General features: G+C 34.5%; 1 protein-coding gene across 16 annotated transcripts in view; it reads left to right on the top strand.

Moving 5' to 3' along the window:
- pHCl-1 (pH-sensitive chloride channel 1) overlaps positions 1–22830 on the top strand; it is a 105475-nt gene that overhangs the window by 71031 nt on the left and 11614 nt on the right. For 4 of the 16 annotated variants that reach the window (XM_069135077.1, XM_046620297.2, XM_069135074.1 and 1 more), the window contains 8 exons: positions 2352–2416; positions 5669–5889; positions 6226–6308; positions 11366–11506; positions 14580–14678; positions 15688–15840; positions 17096–17310; positions 20334–20384. In XM_069135077.1, coding sequence (XP_068991178.1) covers positions 2352–2416; positions 5669–5889; positions 6226–6308; positions 11366–11506; positions 14580–14678; positions 15688–15840; positions 17096–17310; positions 20334–20384 — 1028 coding nt within the window. The remainder of the gene's footprint in view (positions 1–2351; positions 2417–5668; positions 5890–6225; positions 6309–11365; positions 11507–14579; positions 14679–15687; positions 15841–17095; positions 17311–20333; positions 20385–22830) is intronic. The other 12 variants (XM_046620294.2, XM_046620293.2, XM_046620298.2 and 9 more) reach the window with 3 other exon arrangements.

Genomic DNA, 22830 nt, shown 5'->3' with positions numbered 1-22830 from the left:
TAGCCATCGGCTGTCTATGTACGATTCAAGTTAGAGATTGACATAACAACGATTAATTAATACAGTGAATCAGTCCTTTTTTTTTTTTAAAAAAAAGAGAAACAACATATATAAATCGAACATTACTTTCCTCATGTATTCATCATATTTTCGTCTCTTTTCTTCTCATCATCATCCACCAGCAGAAAAGTATTTAAAAACAAAAAACTGTTTCATCTTGTTGTATGACAATTGCGGCGGAATTACATACCTATCGATTTTTTGTTTCTTCACTTTTCGTCCGCAGAATGATTCAATCTAGCTCACATGTGGTATCGTCATTATATTCGTAGCTAAAACTTCCTCGATATGGTGTTTAATAAAAGAAGATTATCGGAAGAGCAATCGAATCGAGTGTTTTTTTTTCCTCTCGCTCTGTAAATCAACCACGAAAAAACCGATTTTCTAACAAAATATATCAGAATCAAATTATGTCATTTATTATTGACGACTGTTGAAATCTTTTAATTTCTGGCTGGTTCACATGCGCCTTACGTATACGTTGTTTATACCTATTACATCATATGTACCTACATAAATATATATATATTGAATATTGTAATGAACAAGTATTACATTATATCATAGTAGATTGCATTGATTGATATTCTGCAAACATATGGCTTGTATAATGATTGTTTTTATTAAAACGTTGACAAGGGTTCGAGGGAAAGAATTGTTTTAGGTGGCTAATTCGAGACATGATTTAGTGCCGAATGAATAGTGTTTGAATTTCGTTCCAATAATGAGTTTACCTAGTCCGAACTTCGAAGCTTTGTCAACGAGATGCGCATGCGCACTGTGGCATGAAAAAAATTGCTTTACGTTGTTACAGCTTTCTAGCTTCAGCTATACACCTAGAAATTGTCTATTTTTAATATTATTCATGAGGTGGAGGTATTTATGATACATAATGGTCTTTGGTACATCAAAATTTAATAACAAGCCTCGCCGTTACTCTTCGGATGAGCGGCGACACGTGAATACGTGATCAAATCGGTCCATTGATCGGGAGATTGTTAATCAACTGCCCGATTAAACGGGATTTGGCATTTCGCATAACTTTGAAAGTTCGCAATTTCTTGGATTAAAATTCATTTGCAAAAAAGTTCAATTCCACTCAATTATTAAACCATCGTGTTAAATCATTGTGCGAACTTTGAAGTGTTTGCTTGTTCGTTCTTGGATTATCTAATACGTTTTCTCAGTCATTAAAATAATGTAAATTCCGTTACAATTATGATCAGAAAATTCTTCCAATATTTACTATTTATATCTTTTCGGATTTTCGACAGAATTATAAATAATCGGTGATAAAACAAGAATCTAAAATAGTTAAAATTCAGTATTCAAACCAAAGATAATGACGCAAAAGCACAATATTATGTAACGGTAATAACGTTGTCGCAGAAATTATTTTAAATAAATAGTTTCGTCGGAAAATATTAATCTCCTATAACTGTCTCGTTACACAAACGTGAATAATTGATGTGTTCTATGTATATAATCATGCAATGAATTCAAGTGATCTAGAAAAATTGGATTCCGATATCGTCATTTCAGCAATGATATTATTTCCTATTCTTTTTGTCGAACTCCCTACGAAAGATCACCGAAACTTCAAGGCTATGGTTCTTATTTTAGAGACATTCGTAAGTACGAAACGGCGAGTAATGAAGAAGAATATGAGAGGAAAAAAAAAAAAAAAAAACAAAAACCGCCTAGAATTCACGAGTGGTTATACGTCGAGTCCTTTTATAATTCATTGCTGGAGTGATCGAGAGTGTCGTTGATATATTGTACGTACCACTTGAAACGAGACACGGATCTGAAAGCTTTATTTACAGTCAAGTCGCTGGATCTTCCACTTCCACGACAATTTTTAAAGATAAAATTCACTCCCCCATTCAGTGTTTCTCCCTCTATCTCTGTGCCACTGTCTTCTATGCTTTTGTTTCACGTTGGTGCTCAAGACCTGAGACCTCAGACGAGGGTTCATTGTTATCCAGTGCAAGATGGAATTTTACAAGTGCCATAAAAATTTTAAAATTTTTCACTCAACTCGGGACTAAAAATGTTCTTCCTCTTTTATATGAAAAAAAATGTGGAAACGGAATAATTTGTTTGTTTTTTTTTTCTTTCTTTACGTTTTTAGCTCTTCAAATTCCATGCAATACTCGATAACGATGAGCGATATGAAAAATTTGTTTACTTCGACGTATGCAGACTTACAGGTGCAGCAATTTTTACTCAAGCATCGTGCAAAGTATTCTGCAAAAATTGTTGATAGTGAATTTGTTGATGTGTTTCAGGCACTCTGACCGTGAATGTAAGCGTGCTGCTATTGAGTCTGGCTTCGCCGGACGAATCAAGCTTGGTAATTTTTTAATATTGTATACACATAAACGTTATCAAGTTAATGGTAAATTAGAGCAAGACAGAATTGAGAAGGTTGATTGGCCAAAATCGATACTTTTTATTAGTTTTATCACGAGATAGTTGTACTTCACCGAGTATTTATGGAGTTATTACATTCGTAAAGTAGTACGATTTTTGTTTCCAAATACAATGATATAAGATACTGTGATCACAAAACAAAAACTTAGAAATCGATGCTTCATTTCAAATTGACTTAAAATTGTTAAAAAAAAAAAATGTTGTAGATTTGTTCAATTTCACCCTATGATGGCTAATATTTTTCAAAAAACTATTTTCTACATATTCATCAGAACTTTCTGTTATCTCTTGGCATCTTAAAGCATTCAATCTTGCAGCATTGCATAGGCGTTGATTTTCATCGACGAACAGCAATCTTGCATTTCACCTCATGGAAAGTAAATGTGTTTTAGTTGCTTTGTAAAAAATAGTCTTCTAATAAAAATCAGCCATTGAAGAGTGTGTTTGAATTTGGAAGTAAACTCAGTCCACGTCAAGGCCTTTGCTTCCGAATCCATGTATCAGAGACGAGCTGACCGCCCGACCATAACAACTCTCTAACGACCACCAACATCTATCGCACGACAACAATCGGTAATCCGGCTTTTGAACAACGAAACAAAGCTCAGATATGATTCTGTATTCGGTGGTCGGCGAGTGCGGTTGTACGATCTGGAGCTACACTAGATTTGATATCCGCGTTTACCATTCTATTCAATCCCGGCTATCTTTTGGTTACCCTTGTTTTCGATTACAAGCCTGTCGTTCCCTTTCGACTGTGAGTTCAACCCAGATAATTTACGTTATTTTCATTTAGTTACATTATTTCTGTCCACTTTCGTTTGGTTTTAGAGCCCAGTTCTCTCCTTGGAGTTGAGAGCCCGGTGCTCTCGATGCGTGTTATTACTTACACTAAAGCTTATCTTGCTATTATCGTAATAAGTATTATATTCACCCTTCAATGCAGTGTACCAACACTAGAAATGAAGTTATTTTATATTCCAAACAGACAGAGTGAAATTGTCGAAATTTTAACGATATCCAAGCGGTTTGAAGTCTAGCATCGCTTTTGGTTGCTTCTGGTGATAATATAATTTCATTATTTTCTTATTTTTAACTTAGAGGCATTCATACCTTACAAATATACAAATTCGACAAATACTCAACGTACGACTATCTCTTAATAAGATAAATAAAAAACATTGACGTTTTGGCCAACGAACTCGCTTAGAAAAGTACAATAAAAAGAGAGAACAAGGAAAAAATACAGGGATGAAAGTACCGACTCTTCGAAAAGCGAATCAAGGGGGGTCAAGATTCGCGGTTGAAATCCCACTCGCGAGTTCCTTTGAGCCGAACAAGAAGTGGGAAGGTCGGGACACCAAGTGGTAGTAGTAGAAGTAGTAGCCCAGTAGCAGCCTGCCGAAAATTCTCTTTGTCCGATGGGAATGAAGGAGCACTTAATCCCGATCAAAGTCGACGCCAAAATGGTGTCAGAACGTGGGGTTGGCCAGGGACAAGGCTGCTCTCCGAAATTGGATGAATCGTTGTTCGGACGTTATCAAGATCCGGTTTTTACCCTCGGCTGGAGGAACAAGATTAATGTTTTTTTTTCTCGTCGCAGTAAGAGTCTAACGGAATGGCGGCATTTTGCTTTTTGCTAGTCGAATGATCGCGTCAAGGGTTATTAAGGGTGTTCGTTTGGTTTTTTTTTTTTTTCTTGTTTCATGTTCGCGGAAGCTTTGGCGTTTTTTCGGTTCTTGGGGGGGGGGGGGGGGGGGGGGGGGGGGGGGAGGGTAATTGAACTTGCGATAACCACGTCACTGAAGTTTCAAGATTTACAGATTTTTATGAAATTTTAACTACTACGTATGAATTTTTGCGAAACAAGTAACTTTATTGTCTGTTTTGATTCGTTTTTTCGCGTATTTTCTTACGTGTCTGTTAAAATAAAATAAAAAATTGCCAAAAATTGCGGTCCTTCGAAACGCACCCTTGCGTAGAAATGCTTTTTATAGGAATCCGAGGTAATTCTACAGCCATTCCTTGTAGTATGGAGATCAAAAGTTGATATCTACTTTTCTATCTTAGTGCAATTATAAACGATCAAGTTATGCCGTTCATTTGAAAAATAAAGTTTATAAAATGAATACCGCGATGTTGAATATCAACACTAGTTTTCAATCTAAATATACATTCTTCAATTGAAATTTCATGTGAATATCGTCAATCAGGGCCGTGAAAATATGAAAATGATATTAATTGACAAGAACAGGTTGTGTACTGATATTCCTATTCTCAAGTACTCAAATTAAATGTAAGCTCTGTTTCTTCCATTCACAGATAGAGCGATTTTATACGGATAGATGTGACCAAGACAAATACTCTCATTTTGTTTATTGAAGAAAGTAATGAATTTGGTGTCTTGACGGAACAAAAGATGAAAAATTAGATTCTTATGTCATACCTTTTTTTTTCATGACTCTTTTGAGAAGAAGTATCAAACAAAACTTATTCGTCTCACTGTCCTATTTAAAAAAATATAGTCGGTTCACTTGTGGAATTCGAAATACTGACGAAAATCACCTCTTTGTTTTTTAACTCTATCTAATGTAATGTGTGAAGAGAATTAAAATTCTAGCGGAATAGAATTTTTCCTTGTAAACAATTATACTTGAAGGCCAGATTGAGGGACTCTTGCAAATTATTTTCCAAGTACGTTATTTAAAAAAAAAAATTCAAACCCCAAGACCGTAACTTCTCTTCAATAGATAAATTAAGGGGATATATTTTCGTTGTGGTCTCATATACATGCAGAAAAGAAGAAAAATACCGAGCAACCTGTGAGTTGGAAAAATAGAACGTGGTCGATTTTATGTCTAATTTAACTGGACTCCGAATTCTATATAAATTGATAAAAAATCCCATGTACATGAATTTCTGAACACTTCCGTTATTCGTGATAGTAAGTTTTGAAATAACTACTATTAGAGAAACTGTTGAAGTGATATTAACAAAATATATTCGTGAAAAATTTTAATAACCTTGACGAACATGGCGATAAAAACATGCTGTAGAGTCGAATTCCACCCAATTCCACAAACCTATGATTGCAGAAATTTGCAATCTGTAGTGTAATGAGAATGAGCAATTTCTGTTTTAATCTTATTTCGTCGTTGTTCCGCCGGTGCAGAAATATGAGGTAGAGTTCCTCCTGCAGCAGCAGTGGTACGACCCGCGTCTGCGTTACAGCAATCGTTCGAGCTACGAATTCCTGAATGCAATTCACCACCACAACGATATCTGGCTACCGGATACCTACTTCATTATGCATGGAGATTTTAAGGATCCCCTAATACCGGTGCACTTCGCCCTGAGGATATACAGGAACGGGACTGTGAACTACCTGATGAGGTGTGCAATTTTATTAAGCTACCTTGCTCCACTTCAGCCCTTCAATCCTTGCTACACCCCAGACATTAGAAAAGAGTTTGTGTGTGTCTGTGTTAACCCTAATCGGTCATCCATCATTTTTCAAACTCCTCGTAAAGTTCAGGAATAGACTGTCATCATTTTTTTGCTCGAAGTCGAAGCTGTAGAAAGAAAAATGTATATTTGTAAAATTTTTATTACCGTTTAACCTTAACTTTGCCGATGCATTACAATATTTATGCAATAAATTTTGGTTAAGAAGACTGATTATTTGATTTTTATTTTGAATTGAGATTGAAAAATTCCAACCTGTTACAGGCGTCACCTCATACTTTCGTGCCAGGGTAGGCTCAACATATTTCCCTTCGACGATCCAATGTGTTCATTCGCCATCGAAAGCAGTGAGTATATATATATATATATATATATATATATTATACTTTAATAAATTTAAATTAACAAAGCAGAAGCAGGTAAACAGGAAAATCAGGAGATAGAGAAAAATTAGAGTTAACGCAACCGGTTTGTTCCAAGTCATGCAAGAATTCAAAAGAACGTAGTTTTCATAGCGAGAATAAACAGTCAATTATTATTCAGAACGCAAAAACGAGCAGAAAAGCAATTGGGGAAAACGAATAGCTCAGAAAATAAGAGTAGCTTCGTATTCATAAATTTTATTTTACTTTGTAAAACCATTTTTTCTTATTTTCCTTTGTAAATTCATACAGCAATCTTGTTTCATCGTTGAAATATAATAGCGAATGCATCGTATGCATTAATTTGTGTGGCATAGGATTGTTTCCTTATCTGACCTGGAACGATTTTAAAATCAAAACAATAGCAGGCACGGCAAGGCTCGGTGTTTTATCCAAGCTCTGCAGGAGGGACCGGGTAACGGCATTTATACCCGAGTCCGTAAGAAGGCAATAAGCAGCGACGGTAAATTGTTTACCCGAGTCTTGCCAATATGAAGGCGGTTATTAAAAACTACCCGAGTCAACGAAAACTCAATTAGAACAAACAGCACAGGGTTTTTCGACTAGGTAGCACCAAAATCTTTTTTTCTCCATCCCAGCGGTGGTCCTTTTATTTATTAAAATCACATATATATACATACGAAATATTATGTGGGGAAACTTGAACATTTTGAAAATTCACAGCTCGTTAACAACTTCGACTTCTAGCTGGAAATTTTCAGCGTTGTTTGGGGATGGAATGAAGTATATTCCCTGAAAATTTCAAGCGATTTCGAGTTGATAGAAAAATGTTACAGCTATCTGAAAACAGCGATTTTTCAGAAATCGGTTGGTTTTGCGAGGCCGTATATAAAAAGGAACGTGGTAATTAATAATAATTCGTGTAGGTAGTGATAAAATATACCTAGACGAAATATTTGAGCCGTCGGTTGGCCGTCTACTTGGAAAATTCTTGACTTGGCAGCATTTCAAAGTTATGCGAAGTTTTGCTAAAATAGTAGTTCATGAAAAGGGTCCTAATTAAACTGGATTTTGTTTTGGAGTAAGGAACTATTTTTTTCTTAAAAATACAAGGTCAGAGAAGGGGAATGCCGTTTGATTCGAGTCTTTAAGTCCCATAGAGCTCCCATGAAAAAATCGTGAATGTAACTAAAAAGCCCGCAAGCTGCGGTCGAAAAGTATTGGACGTACCCATATATATATACATATATATATATTCGGACGAATATGTTTTTTTTAAATAACCTCTGAAATACTTTTTTCACCCCCCCCAAAAGTATTTTGAAAAAAAAAAAAAAATAGTCGATTTTTTGAACCAGTCTAATATACGTATGCACTGAGAGGAATTTTTAGTTCCGGTTACATCTCAGTCCTTAACTATTTTCATTTTTTACCACAGCTGAAAAATATAGTTCTAGGTACAAAACGAAAATTAGTTTTCTAGCCGTTACCAGAAATTCTGGTATCCGTTACTATTCTTTCTTTTTACGATCACTGTAACTTAGGGTGGTCCTCATTTAGGGTGTTTTCGAAAATTCCGGCGGACAAGGCGGAAAAAGTTTGCAAAAAAATAAAAAAAAATGTACGCCAAACTTGAAGCCTGTAGGTCAAATCTAAGAACTGCCTCCAAGGCAGTGAAATTTCCCATTTAAATAACACGGGAATTCGAGCTTACTACATTCTTTTTTTTTCCGCCTTAATAGTGCTTCGAAAAATCTGAAATTTGGTCAACGTCTTCCCTGTAGTCATAGGTATTTAAAAAAAAATTGGCCGATTTCCAGCGATAAAAGTTTCGGAATCCCACGAAACACAACTTTGAGGTTGTGGGATTTCGAAAATATAATAATAGTAAGCTCGAATTCCGATGTTATTTAAATGGGAAATTTCACTGCCTTCACTCAGAGAAAATTGTGGTTGTCTTTACCATAAAAAATAGTGTGCTCAGGGGACAATACGAATTTATAGTTAGTAGAACTTATTGCATTATGTTGTTCCGAACTATGAATTTATGGTTACATCCAACAAAAGTTTTATGGTTAACGGTACAATAATGAAGACCTGACCATATTCAAACATTAGTGCGAGAAACGTGATTAACTTATCGTTACGCGATTTATAATTTGGAAATTTTAGATTGCAATTTGTTAACTTTTACTATGCGAGTTGAGTAGCTTCATCGTAAATGTATAGTAATACTGGAATGAAAAAAAATTGATGAGGAACTCGTAGATAAATCATCTCAATGATTTTTCGTGAGCGTAGACACCATTTTGACAACTTATCAGTAGCTACAACCGTTGAAAACGCATTTTGGATCGATAAAAACCTAGCGCGTGATCTTTTCCTAACCGGGGCTCCAACCCCTTTCGCTCGCAATCTTCGGATTATAAGTCGGGCACCCTACCTACTACGCCAAACTACCTTATGGGAACCTGTGACTTTATTTGATTGATCATACAATGTACGGTTCATACAGACATGACGGGTACAGTTACTGAAAATTGATCAATAAGATTATTCCATTTATGAAGTGAATTCAGCACAATTTTTAGTAAATTCCAAGTACCGTAAATGAAATTTCCAAATATACCTGATACATTTACTGCACAATGAAGTAAATTCAAAATACCCTTTTGCGTATTTCCAACTAAGTTAAGCAAAATGACAAAATTATAATACACATTTATTGAGAATGCTTAGTAATTCACTTTATAACACGAAATTTGTAATTCAACTTCACTTTTGTGTTGTAAATGTGTCGTAGATTTTCAAATATCTTCAACCGTGTATGTTTAGTTGTTGAAACTATGTTCGTATGATCTTGTCTGAATAATTACTGTATTAGCGTTAACCATATTTAAGTCGAGTCAAACTATGTACAGTGCATTCAACTCTGACAAAAGTTGCAGGAATCATCTCGGGTGGTCTAAATACTTATCCGTAAATAGTTGATTATAAATTAGTTAACTGAACCATACTCTATATTATCGAAGACTACAGAACAGAGTTCACCGCACTATACGAATATAATCCTGATGAAGATCTGTGTGTGGTGAACATTGAAAACAAAAATATAGTTAATTGTAGTATTATTATAGTACCTTTGACGTCCTTGCATCAACTATAAGTGTATGGTAAAATTGATATTGTGTTTATAGTGCGCCAAACGATAATTTGAGTGAATTCTACTATAAAAATTATCTTCTCGACTATAATATTTTAACTACACAGATTTTTAACTATATGCGCAAATTTTTCTCTCAGTGTTGGAGGCAGTTCTTAGAGTTGACCTACAGGCTTCAAGTTTTGCGTACATTTTTTTTTGATTTTTTTGCAAACTTTTTCCGTCTTGTCCGCAGGAATTTCCGAAAACACCCTAAATAAGGACCACCCTACTGTAACTATATTTTTCTGTAACTGTTGTGAAAATTTAATGCTTGTGCAACAATAAATTGACGTTAAAGCCGTGCTTAGCTAAAAAAGTTCAGTAAACCGAAAAAACCGATTTTGCGTTGCCAAATACCAAAAAAGGATCAACGATAGCGAAAAATGGTTACCTGTACCTCGTTTTTCGTAATTCCAACAATATTCATAGTTTTTTCAACGTTCCATGTTTCACCGAATTTTTCTAGTACTATAACAAATGAAATTTTTTCTCAATGTACAGCAAACAATGCAGGAATGAGTTTAAAAACGGGGCGAATGAAGGGATCGCCGATCGGTTCATTTTAATTAAACGTTTTCAAAAGGGGGGAAACGGAAAAGAAATAGGCTGAAATTCTGTAACTCGATACTGAGATTAACGCTTCAGCCAACAAGCTTGGATCCTACCGGGAATATCCTAACCAATTGAACGCTGGCGTTAGGTTTCAGAGGGATTATTTTTCGACTTTGAGTTCGACTAGCTGGTGTCGGTGTACTGTACTGACTTGATTTTTTAATTAACTGGAAAATTAGTCTACTACGATGCAAAATTATTATATCCGTACACAGTAGGAGCAATAAAAGATGTTCAAACAATGCGGGATAACAATTGTCTTGAATTACGAATATCCTGAAAAGACACGGTCAAGTTGATTAAGATATTTTCGAAATAAGAATACTTAGCCAAGAAAGAAATAAAGACTAATAACAATAATGAAAGAATAAAAACCAATAGAACGATGACATTTTTTTTCAACTTCGATTCACCTGAGGAATTCATATTATTCACTTCGTTGTGGAAAAATTCTTGAAATACTCTTGAAGAATAAGTGAGTGTATTCTTTTCACATTCAAATATTCAAATTACGCTGTTTGTTCCTGCCGAAAATTTTATAACTCATCAAAAATTCTTTCTGATGGACGAACAGAAATTGATCGTAATCAGTCAAGTAAATATGAGAAGGCAAAAATGCTATTTCGGCTTTTCTTAACGAGAAGACAATCACCGTATCAATTTTGCACCGAACTTTCACTACTTAAATCAAGACTTGTATGAAAAAGAACCCCTGTGCGGCTGTTTCAAAGTTGGAGCAATAATATATTGTGAAAAAAAAAAAAAAAAACATCCGCAATCAATAACGCACATCAATGCGTCAAGTTTTTGTGTAATCGTTACAATTATAATTATTCCTAATATTCAATTCATTCCTCGCATAAATCAAGTAATATAATAATAATAATAATAATTATAATAATTTTCGTACGATTACGAGGCAGAGAAATCCAAAATAACCCTGTAGATGTTTTTCACAAAAAGCATATGAATCACAATAGTAATTACGAAAACTACAAGCAATTAAATGCAGGTAGCATAACATATTTGTTATAGTTTACGATGAGCTCAATTTCCTTCAATCTCTAGCGAGTTGCAAATGGGAAAAGAATATAGTTCAATTGTTTTTAGTTTTTCTCGCTTGTATCTGTACCTACATCAAATTTGATCCTGCAAAGAACCGATCACCTCGACAGATTTTCAAAGTGAGCTTTTAACATTCCAGTTTCGTACGAGCAAACGGCGATAACCTACGTTTGGAAGAACGACGAAGGAACTCTTCGCACCAGCCCGAGTCTGACCACCCTGAACGCATATCTCATTCAGAACCGAACCATACCCTGCCCCATCAAAGCCAGCTGGAGGGGTAAGTGATGAAAAGCCCTCTCTCACCCCCACGCTCCCCTTCTCCATCTCTCTCACTCTTTCTCTCTGTCCGTGTTTCTCCAAATCCCCCTCCATCTCCTCCAAAACCTCCCCTTTCTCCCCCTCTTTCTCTCTCTCTCTCTCTCTCTCTCTCTCTCTCTCTGCTTTTTATCTCTAAAATTATTCCAAACATTTCGATGTTATTTTTTCATTACTCAGACTTGCAGATGCAAACGCGCATGACACGAATTAAACAAACATTCTTTGCTTCCCCAACTTATTTTTATGCTCGCAGATAAAAAATATTTGAAGAATCAGGAATTTTTCATCGATATAATGAAACCGCACTGTTGCCGAGTTACCGACTCAAAAAATTACCAAATTTCAATATTACACTGTTAAGAAAGTTAGAAAATTTTAAAAGTATGAATTTTTTGGAAACATTGTAGAATCTGATACGTTGTCGCCAAATTTCACAGCTTGTCAGTCGCTCGTAGATGCTGAATAATTCCGCGCTGAGCGGTGGCAAAGGTGGCTATTTTTACGAAAAACTGGGCTACGTTCGTACTTATGTAGCATGTTGTATATATATGTATACATTTGAGTATATATATATATATGTATATATATATATATATGCCGAGGGCGGATCAATAAGCTAAACTAGCCGCTCCGGAAACCAGACTTAATTCGCGTATCCAGCGTCGTTGCCGAATTGTTTTTTTTTCTAATCATTTGCCGCTACCTTCTCTTAGCTTTTTATCTCAAACTCCATCTGTAATTAAGGCTGAGGTGGAAAGGGCTTTTTTCAACTTCGAGATCGAATCGTTAAAAACGATAATTTTATTTCGGAGTATGAAAAATTTGGTGAACTGGGCTTGCGAATAAATTGAAAAATAAATTATATTTTCGTAATTCTTATATAAAAATTCGTCTATCTGTAATTTTTTCCAATCATTTTAAAGGAAAGGATTGAGACGTTCGTTTTTTAAGTTGGTTTGAAGTTTTCATTTTTTTATGCTCTCATTCATCCAAATTGTAGATTCCTTGCAAGGTTTTAATGCTGTCTTCATTTCTCACTCTCCGAGAACTAAAAACTGTCGTAACATTAATTTGCTGCTCGTGATTATCGGCGAAAAATACAATAATTGAATCATCGATTTAAATTAAATATTGCGATTCGAGTGACGGGCGTATACTTACCGATAGTGAAAACCTCGTATTTCCGGAAGTTAACAGAACTTATCGTCAATTTCACCTGAGTGAGATACGTTAAGTAAAATAACACTCTCAGATCCTACACAAGAGAAAAGAGACTATGATGAGTAGGAATTCTCGACCTCGTATATAATCTGTTATTGAATCATGGTGATCGGTCAATTATGTAAACGTATTTTTAGTTAACGTTTCGGCCCGGATATGGGCCCTCCTCAGAACGATTTATTTATTTAACTGTCAAGAACAACAAACATTTTTTATAATAGAAGTACAATCAGACATTAAATGTTGTAGATGTAATACTCTTAGGGCTATGATATATAATTGTTTAGCGAGTACATTTTGATTAATTGAAAAAAGATAGGCTTAAGAGTGTTATTTACCTTTTTTTTAAATATAGTAAGCGGACTAAGATGCAGTCGAATTCATAATTTACAATTTGTGGAGACAATGTTCTTTGAGTAACGGTAGTCATTGTCACTCTTCTGGTTGTTTTACATGTAGGAGTTACGAGTTGGAAGTCATTAATTAAAAAGATTAAAAAACTATGTTTCTTCACAGTCTATATGTCATTGTTTTAAAAGGTTTTAAAGAAGGTCTTTTTAGCAGTAAAAAAAAAAAAAGGTAAATAACACTCTTAAGCCTATCTTTTTTCGATTAATCAAAATGTACTCACTAACCAATAATATATAATAGCCCTAAGAGTATTACATCTACAACATTTAATGTCTGATTGTACTTTTATTATAAAAAATGTTTGTTGTTCTTGACAGTTAAATAAATAAATCGTTCTGAGGAGGGCCCATATCCGGGCCGAAACGTTAACTAAAAATACGTTTACATAATTGACCGATCACCAAGATTCAATAACAGAAAAGAGACTACACGCTGCAAAAAATGTTATACTCCACATAATCATTACATTGATTGATACTGATTCGTTTTCCAGCGTTATTTCAGCGCCTTGTAATCACGCACATACATTCATTATAGTAAACACGTACAAATTATACAATCATACTTTCACATCATGCGCATAGGTAGATAGAGCTTTGGCTGTGCTTGTTGGTATATGAACGTTGATTTTCGCTGTAGATCATACGATTGTTTTCTCGTTTTATTTCTTTTCTCATCACAAATTAATTTGTTTCGCCGTGGTTCGATTCGTCATTGATGTACTACGTACAATGAACTCCTATACAATTATACACACATACAGCATATTAACATATGTAAAACTTGTATAAATTTAAAATAAACATAGGCAATCATTACAACCGTATTACATAGTATGTATATTGTAATACGTAACCAATACCGAAAGCAAATGTTTCATTTTACCGAATGAAACAGAAAAAATTCTTTCGTTTCACTTTGTATCGATGATCAGTTGTTGGAATTATTTATTCCGCCACATTCTTATTGTACGTGATTCGATATTATTCGCGAGGATCCAACCACGGTGAAGCGCTGGTATGCTTGGTCTAGATAGAAATTAGTGCGATGGTGTGGTGAAATAGTGAGAGAGAAGAATTTAAATGCGTAGAAAAACGAAATTCAAAGTAACAAAATAATAATAATGATAATAATAACAATAAATATAATAGTGGAAGAATAATTTGGCAAACTCTGAAACTTTCTATTCACATTGTATATACCTATCTGTATATCTTATAAACGATGGAATAACGATTTTAATATATACATTAGAATAGTGTAGAAAAAAAAAAAAATTGTTGGAAGTAAATTGAAAAAGGGAAACAAGAAAAACAGACAAATAGAAGAAGATAAGAAAAAATGGAGGTGAGTGAAGATCGTTAGGGAATCGGAGGCACATAGGAGCTGTTATGTTGCAGCTGACGGACAGCTGATACCTGACTACGAGGATGATGATGAATTCGATGAATTTGGGGACTCAAAGTGTTCGCTGTGCCAGCGCAGGTTTGAGGAACAAGGTAAAAAGCCGCCTTATCCCCGATCCCTACGTATATACAATGTGCACATATGCACACGTCATGTACACGTTAAAAGATGTGATGTACGTGTGTTGTACAATTTGTAAATTGCGCGCGATGAGAATTATTTCACAGCGCATAAACGATGCAGTAGAAGCTAGGAAGTGAGAGACCGTTTTACAGTTTTGCAGAAGGAGAATTTTACTTTGTAAACAAGAGTTGAACAGAAAAAACCGGACCAAGCTTACCAACGCCTAACGACTAAATCCTCCACCAAATTTCATTACTCTGACACTTACCTCTTTGATTCTGATGTGATATCGGCCATTGATTTTTATCTCTGATTTCTCCTCGTTTTTTTTCATTCAAGTATTCATTTTTTCATTTAATCCGTTTCTGTAACTATCTGTGATAAACTTTAGCACATATTCGTTAAGTTTTTTAAAAGTAAATCTGTGTTATACGTAAAACTTACACTACATGAAACGTCATTTTTGTGCATTCAAAAATATTTCATTCACACTGAATTATACAAACATTTATTGTGTTGTAACGATCAAATGATACGAGATGAAAGAGAAAGAAAAAATATTGAGACCGTTATATTTATTTCCTGTCGCTAATGTTGCTACTGTTATTATTATTGTTATTATTATTAACTTTATTTCGATTTTCCTGCAAACTGTTTTTATATGTTTAGGTTGATGCTTTGTATGCTTGCAGCCGTAGCTATTCCATCAAATACTTTCAAAACATATTGGCGTGCAGTATACATTGTCGACTGTGACCCGAAAAAATTTGCAAAAATCATCAAAATGATTAATCATGGGTTAATTTCAGTCTTCACATATTCATATTAGCTAGAAATAACTTAGAATTAAAATTCAAAGAATGGGAGAAAAGATAGTTGTAGCAGCTTGAAAATACAAGTATTTTGCGTCACAAACTTGTTACTTAATCATTATAAATTTGAGAAAAAAATATTGAGATTGGTCTATTCGTAATCCAGGTAATTACAGTTGCTTGAAAGTTGATCTCATTTTCACGAGAGATCGAGCATTCTACTTCACCACCGTCTTTATACCCGGAATCATCCTGGTCACGAGCTCTTTCATCACGTTCTGGCTCGAGTGGAACGCGGTGCCAGCGCGGGTCATGATTGGTAAGTTCTTTCGTCTTTGTGTGAAAGTAGAGAGAAAGGAGAGACAGGTAGGAGTGAGAGGCTAATTTCCGCAAACTGAAAACGTATCACGAATATGCGTAACACGCGAATAATAATTCGGACAGCGATCGAAAAGTAAATATGGCCGCCGTTGAGCTCCACCTGAGATTTTGTTTCGATTGTCAAAACTTTGCAAGCACTCAGCGCTCATCGATTGATAATTCGTTGGAACAAAGACGATGGCAGGAATATTTCGGTACAAAATTTTGCCTTCTCTAAATGGCTAACAAGCCGGAATTCAGCAACTGCGTTGTGCGTGGGGTAAGCAGAGCGACTTTGTACCGCGGTCGATAACGTCACGCATATTGTCGACCTGACTCAAGCCTCGGGCTTCAATCGTGTACCAGTAGCTGCTCCTTATCTTGATCGACCCTCTCGTACCTGGATGAATAATAATAATAACAATCCGCATGCAGTGAGTGCCAAGGGGCACGCTTTTCTTGAGGAGCCAGATTCCGCCCAACGATATAAATGGAACACGAAACGTCGTACTCACACACTCCGTCGCTTCGAGAACCTTGTCCGCGACTTTCTTGCATGAGACCCTAAGTTCTCAACGATGATGGAACGGAACGCACGCAGGACCCTGACCCGAAAGCGCCTATCGCGATTACGAATTCCGTGGTTTTTACCAGGAAAGATTCTTGTCGTGACCTTGATTCGATATCCGAGTTCTACAAACCTCGACGATTCAAAGGGACTAACAACCCAGAGGCGAAAAATTGTTCGGAGTTATACTTAACGCGTAACCCGTTAATTGACCATCAGGGCCAATTGTGCATGCTAGTACGAAACAGCGTACCTAGATTTTTCTCTTTTTTTTTTTTTTTTCTTTTACATTCTTACGTTACCACAAAAATGAAATCTCTGATTCACGAAACAAAATTTTGCTGATACATGAGCAAGCCTTACTTTGAAGAAAAACGAATAAAGGCTGAAGAACAATTGTTGAAAATTCTTCAGACTCGCCGTTTTTCGTTTTCATTAATGTTGTGCGATCAGTCGAAGAAACAGTTTAATGAATCGATTACTCAAATTTCGATAAAATGGTTGATTGAAACAACAATAATCGAAGTATATGATGAATTTGTATTTAATTCAATTAAATTCAATCTGATTCTTCGGTTCTACTTGAGTTGTTACCGTTCGTTTTTTGTTTTTTTCATTACCCTTCGTTTTTGTTTCAATATTACAGGGGTGACTACGATGCTCAATTTTTTCACAACCTCAAATGGCTTCCGCTCGACGCTTCCGGTCGTGTCAAATTTGACTGCGATGAACGTATGGGATGGTGTCTGCATGTGCTTCATTTACGCCAGCCTCCTCGAATTCGTATGCGTGAATTACGTGGGCAGGAAACGGCCTCTTCACAATGTCGTCTATCGCCCAGGCGAGAATCCCGTCACCCAGGTACTTTTCGAATATTTTTATACATGATACGTGTTTAGTTTACTTATTCATTCGGACTGTTTTTCTTATCTCTCTCGATTAGAAACTCGAACTTCACTTTTCAATCAGTTTGAAATTCTCATCAGAATTTATTACGCGTAAAGTAATTTAACTGAGTAGAAAACGCTACTCGTTGAACTGTTATAAAAAAAAAAAACGTAGTTCATTCCGTTCATGTTGTGTCAAATTGTAATATTTCAATAATTCCGATCCCCAACCAGTTGATGAGGAATTTTACAGTTTTACAACGAATCTTATCGTAAATTTGCGAGTTACCTGCACAACAATAAACCTGCTAAGTGTAAATTATACGAGGTGCGAAAGTTATTTATAATATTCAAAATTTCGTTGAATATGTTTCTTACAATTTTGAAAGAAAATTTTTCACACAACAATTATTATTGCTCAATAATTTCTCCTTACTTTATTGTTTGTATCGCGTAAAATCACTGCCATATTACGAACGCGACCTTAAAAGAATAAATTACCTGTAATAAGCTGTTGCGTTGTACGAAACATTAACGATTCATTAGAGTAAAATTAGGCAAGTGTAGACTACGACTATTTATCGAAGAAAAAAAAATATACCGTACGGTAGACCGTTATGAAATTATTTCGGTTCCTATGTACTCGTAACAATTTTTTTTTTCGTATATCTTGTAGTTACAAGGGCAAATGCAATACGTTTCGCTGAAACAAAAAAGCATGCGAGAAGACAAAATTGTAGTTGACTATCCTACATGTAGTCCTTCTAGTCAAATTATCGGTTGTATATAATATAAACGCGTTTCTAAGAGAAACATAACATCTACAAAAAAAAAAAACAAACATATTTATAAAGAATTCGCGCAGTTAAACTGAATGTCTAAAAAAAAAAAAAGATTTAAAAACTAATTCTGTATTTCTTTCACCAGTCAATATTCCATTTCGTTGATTTGTCAAAACTGATTTATCTCGTGTAATCATGATCGTTACTTGAATGCTGTTCAATATTTTTTTCGAAATTCACGGTTCCTTCCTTATTTTCATTAATTTTTTTTTAAAATTATTTACATCCATTCAAGTTTCATACATTTTTTAATTGTTCTGTCTCGTTAATTGTTGTCAGCGCTTCTGATCATACACGATATATATTATGTATTTGTACACACCGGTTCATGTACTTCTGTAACTTGAAATCAGTAGTTTCGTTTTATTACTTTTGTCGGGTCTTGATCATTGTTTTTGTTATCACGTTTTCTTAGTTTGTTAAAAAATTTCTTTACTCCCTCACACTTCCTTCGGTTATGTCAAACACATTCGTGCACCTGCAATTATATATTGGTGTGACGCACAATGTACGTATTATATTATATAATTAACATACATTATGTATAATATAATACCTTACAATAGAGTGTTTGTAATTGAAGCTGTTTGTTGCAAAGTTTCAGCATCATATTTACGTATTATATCTGTCGTGTTGTTTCATTTTTTTTCATTCATTATTCTTGCGTATACGAAAGCTGCGTTACACTCATGCCGTAGAATTCATTGAGAAAAATTGATTTCTATTTTCATCATTAATTAACACGGATATTAGGAGAAATATTCAAAAATTGAGCATTCAATTCCACGGTTCAAATACACTACACAATCTCGATTGCAAAGCGCTGCGGACCTTGCATGCTCTGTTACTTTTCTTTCTAACTATTCAATTTATTCGATTCTTGTTTTCTATACAAATACTGAATACTTCTTCCAGAAATTTGCGTTCACAACGCTATCGTATACCATGTATAAGAATTTTTTTTCAACCAGTATAATAATTCCCAATCATTTTCTTCGTCATTTGTTACAATCTTCTACAACACTGCCATTATGCAATATATAACGACGTGCGTAAGCATAAAGTTTAGTGCAGGTACTTAGGTTATTATACCGTTTCCTAATTTTTTTTTTATGTTGCACGAATGAGAAATATTCTGTAATGACATTTTAATCTATGACTGCTAAAGCATCGTTTTTTTTTTTTTTTTTTTTATCAGAGTGTAATGCTAGAAATCCTCCGATATTTTCATACACTTTTGGGAAATGAAATACTTTCTCCAGCTAATTTCACCGTCACTGACGAAAAAATTGTCAGACTTGTAGTTTCTCAAAGTAAACTAACTGACGTAACGTCTTAAATTACTCTCAGATATTCATCTGTTTTCTTGAAAAATGTTGTCACCCAGTAAAACTTGAAACCACAAATGTGACGAGCGTAGTTTTTATCCTTATCTCAAATCTTGAATCGATTTCATCTGACGTAGTATTCCGACGAAGTTAGCCATAGTTTAATTTTCAAAATAACTCCAAAAAGCATTGATCACAGAAGGTAACAAAGAGAAGAATTTCCGTAAAGGTTTAGAATTTTAAAGAGGTAAATTAAAAATATTATTCGTATTGCGAAGAAAGTCGAATTAACAAAAAAAAAAACAAAAAAAAAGAAAACCATTTTTGAGTCGGTATAAATTCATATAGAATTCAACCTTCTGGTATTAGAAACTAAAATGTGATGCGAGGCGAAATTCATTTTCCTGCTTGTTAACCAAATCTGATTTTTTCAATAAATGTCCTTCGTTTGTTTGTTTGTTTGTTTGTTTTTTTTTAAATTTATTTCTTCTTCTCCGGCGAGTATATACGATTTGATTTACACTATTTTTCCATGTTTTTATTTGTTTTCTATATATTCTTTGAATAATATTCGAATACAGATGATCTTGTAAAGAAAGTGATTTTCAAAATTCCGCAATGAAATCTCGAGCGTGCAAAAATGTATTAAAAGTCGTTACTGCACGAATGGATCGTGATAAACGATCCGAGTTTAAGATACGAATGAAATGTCAGGGCTACGATAAAAAGATCTCGGGAAGACAGGTTGATAGATAATTAAGTGTGATTTGGCTGATGGAAGGTTGGTGAGATGTAAGTCTCTTTGTTTGGTGTCTGTGATGTTGCAGCGGCTCCCGGCGGTGCTCAGCAGGATAGGCATAATATTGGCCAGCCCCCTGGTAAGATCCCCTTTCACCCTCGTCACAGTCGCGACATTCCGTATTACATCCTTGACCGGAACGCCGCGACTCTCAAAGGATTTTCAAAAAATTCAAACCAAAAACGAGCAAACGAGGTTTGAACAAAAACTCTACTCGAATACGCGGAGTTGATTATTTTCTGTAACGAATATAGAAAAATCCGGTAGCAAGAACGTTGGAAAGTACCTATCGAATTATTTTTCTTCTCTTGTTTTTTAAGTTCTTTCTTCCTTTTTTTTCTTTTTTTTTTTTCTTCTTCTCTCTACTCTCGTCAGTCTTTTTCACATCGCGGTGTAATACGAAATGGCGCAACCGTGCTTTATACAATACAATACATACATACATACATACATACATACATGCATATGTATACTTTATATATTGCCGTATGTGTTTCTTAATGCATAACATGTATCACGAAAGCATTTACCTGACTGCTGATCTCTAGAGCTGGGCATTTTAACCATTACGACGTATAAATCGTAATTTATCTATTGTGCCTTTTGAATTCCGAACACCCCGCACGTCTCGCATGAAGATAATATATCATATATTTTAAATGGGGAATTCGGTACAAGATTTACCAGTCTCAAAATCTCACGATCTTTGATTTTGTCCGCGATTTTTGAATTTAATTTCAGATCCTCTCATTAATTGATAAAAGGACAACAAGTTGACGCAATCTTACTGATGTATTTTGGGAAGGAATTAGTGAAGAATATGAAAAAAAATAGTATTCGATTGAGTTTTATATCAGAAAATATTCTTGTTGGATAAATTTCGAGAGTTTTTTTATTGCTGATGCTGGGAAAACAGTATAAAATATTTGAAATTTAATCAAAGTTTGTGAAGATCTGAGACTAATCAAAAGTATTGAATATCTCAATTTATGTATATAATATAATATATATTTATGTTAGCCATGAATTATAAACCCAGCAGCAACGTTATGGTGTCAAATTATGACTTAGAGAAACCAAAAAAACACTAACCGCATAGTCAGTTAATGTTTTGACTGGCTTAGGGCAGGCCACAGATGCTCATTATTTTATTGCATGAATGGAAACCTACTGAATTTTCCATGAAGTTTCCTGATTAATTTTCAATGACTTGTCTATTGCAGATCATAGTTGTTACAATATGACATATTTTATATACTAATTTCAATAATTATTTCATTTGTCAGCTTTTATTTGTGTATAACGCATGAGTTGTAGAAAATTCATAAACACGTCGGATCATTTGAAAAATAATTGCAAAACGCGACCACATCTTTTCTTTGCAGTAATCATGACGACAAATTATAAAAGACGTAAAAATCTCCTGACTTGTCTATTAATTTTCGCTTCAGGCATTTCATTGTACTTAAGTTTGCGATTTTTGATCGAAAAATAAGGGCGTCAATTATTGCTTTCTCGATTTTGTGTTGACCATTATTCATTTACTATGGCATGTCGGAATTTCGTTATTTCTTAACATTCTTCCATGCAATGAGCTTAGTTTGTACCTATTATTTCTGCTTTTTTTCTATCTGTTTTACCAATAGTTGTGACAAGCACGCACGTAATTCGTTATTGCTGCACTTCCGCTTTGCCGTGTATTGTATCTATTTACTACTTTGACACATCGTCCGCACTTTTCGTACGAAATATCATCAAATTTATATTCAAAATAAATCATTAAGAAAATAATTATAATATAATAATTGAACATTAAGATGTAACAAAAAATATCAGATATGCATTTTTTCAAGCAAAAAATAACAAAAAACAAAACATATATAAAACATAGGTTCGTGGTTATTTTCTTTTCAACCTATTGCACGATATGCAAATTGAGGAGTAGGTTGTTTTATTCAGGTTCAAAAAAAAAACTGATCGATGCAAAGTTAATCTGGTACCCGTCACATTGCACTGAAATATAATCGATCAAATTGTGGAAGGTTGATTCTCGTATAATTGAATGCGACGTAGCGGCTTGGCGTTCCAACAAGTCACAGACTCAGAACACAATTTATTAATTTATCTATGCACGAACCGATATATCGAATGATTTATCAAAGAATGGTAAATTACAGTAGAATTAATATAAATTAACTTTAAAGTGACGAACTTTCACATTTAAGATTCAAATTTAAGTGAATCAGTACATCGTAATAAGACATTATAGAATACTCTAAAACACTTTTCAAGGATACTAAAAATTTTTTTCATCAAATTAACGGTTCAACCATCGTGAATCAATTTTATCTATATAGCGTAAAAACTTCAAAAACGGACGATCCAGGTTTTTGTTATCAGTGCAAATTTCGAATTAAAATTGTACCAAGTTAAATTTTTTCGAAGGAGCCTAGAAGAAATCTATTAACAAGAAAAAATTGAAGCATAAAGCCACGTCGTCTTGAATATTCTTTTCTTTTTTTGCA

This window comes from Neodiprion pinetum, chromosome 4, assembly GCF_021155775.2.
Source record: "Neodiprion pinetum isolate iyNeoPine1 chromosome 4, iyNeoPine1.2, whole genome shotgun sequence".
Taxonomy (NCBI): Eukaryota; Metazoa; Arthropoda; class Insecta; order Hymenoptera; family Diprionidae; genus Neodiprion; species Neodiprion pinetum.
Note: the sequence above shows the minus strand (reverse complement) of the source record. Positions and strands in the feature narration are given on the sequence as shown.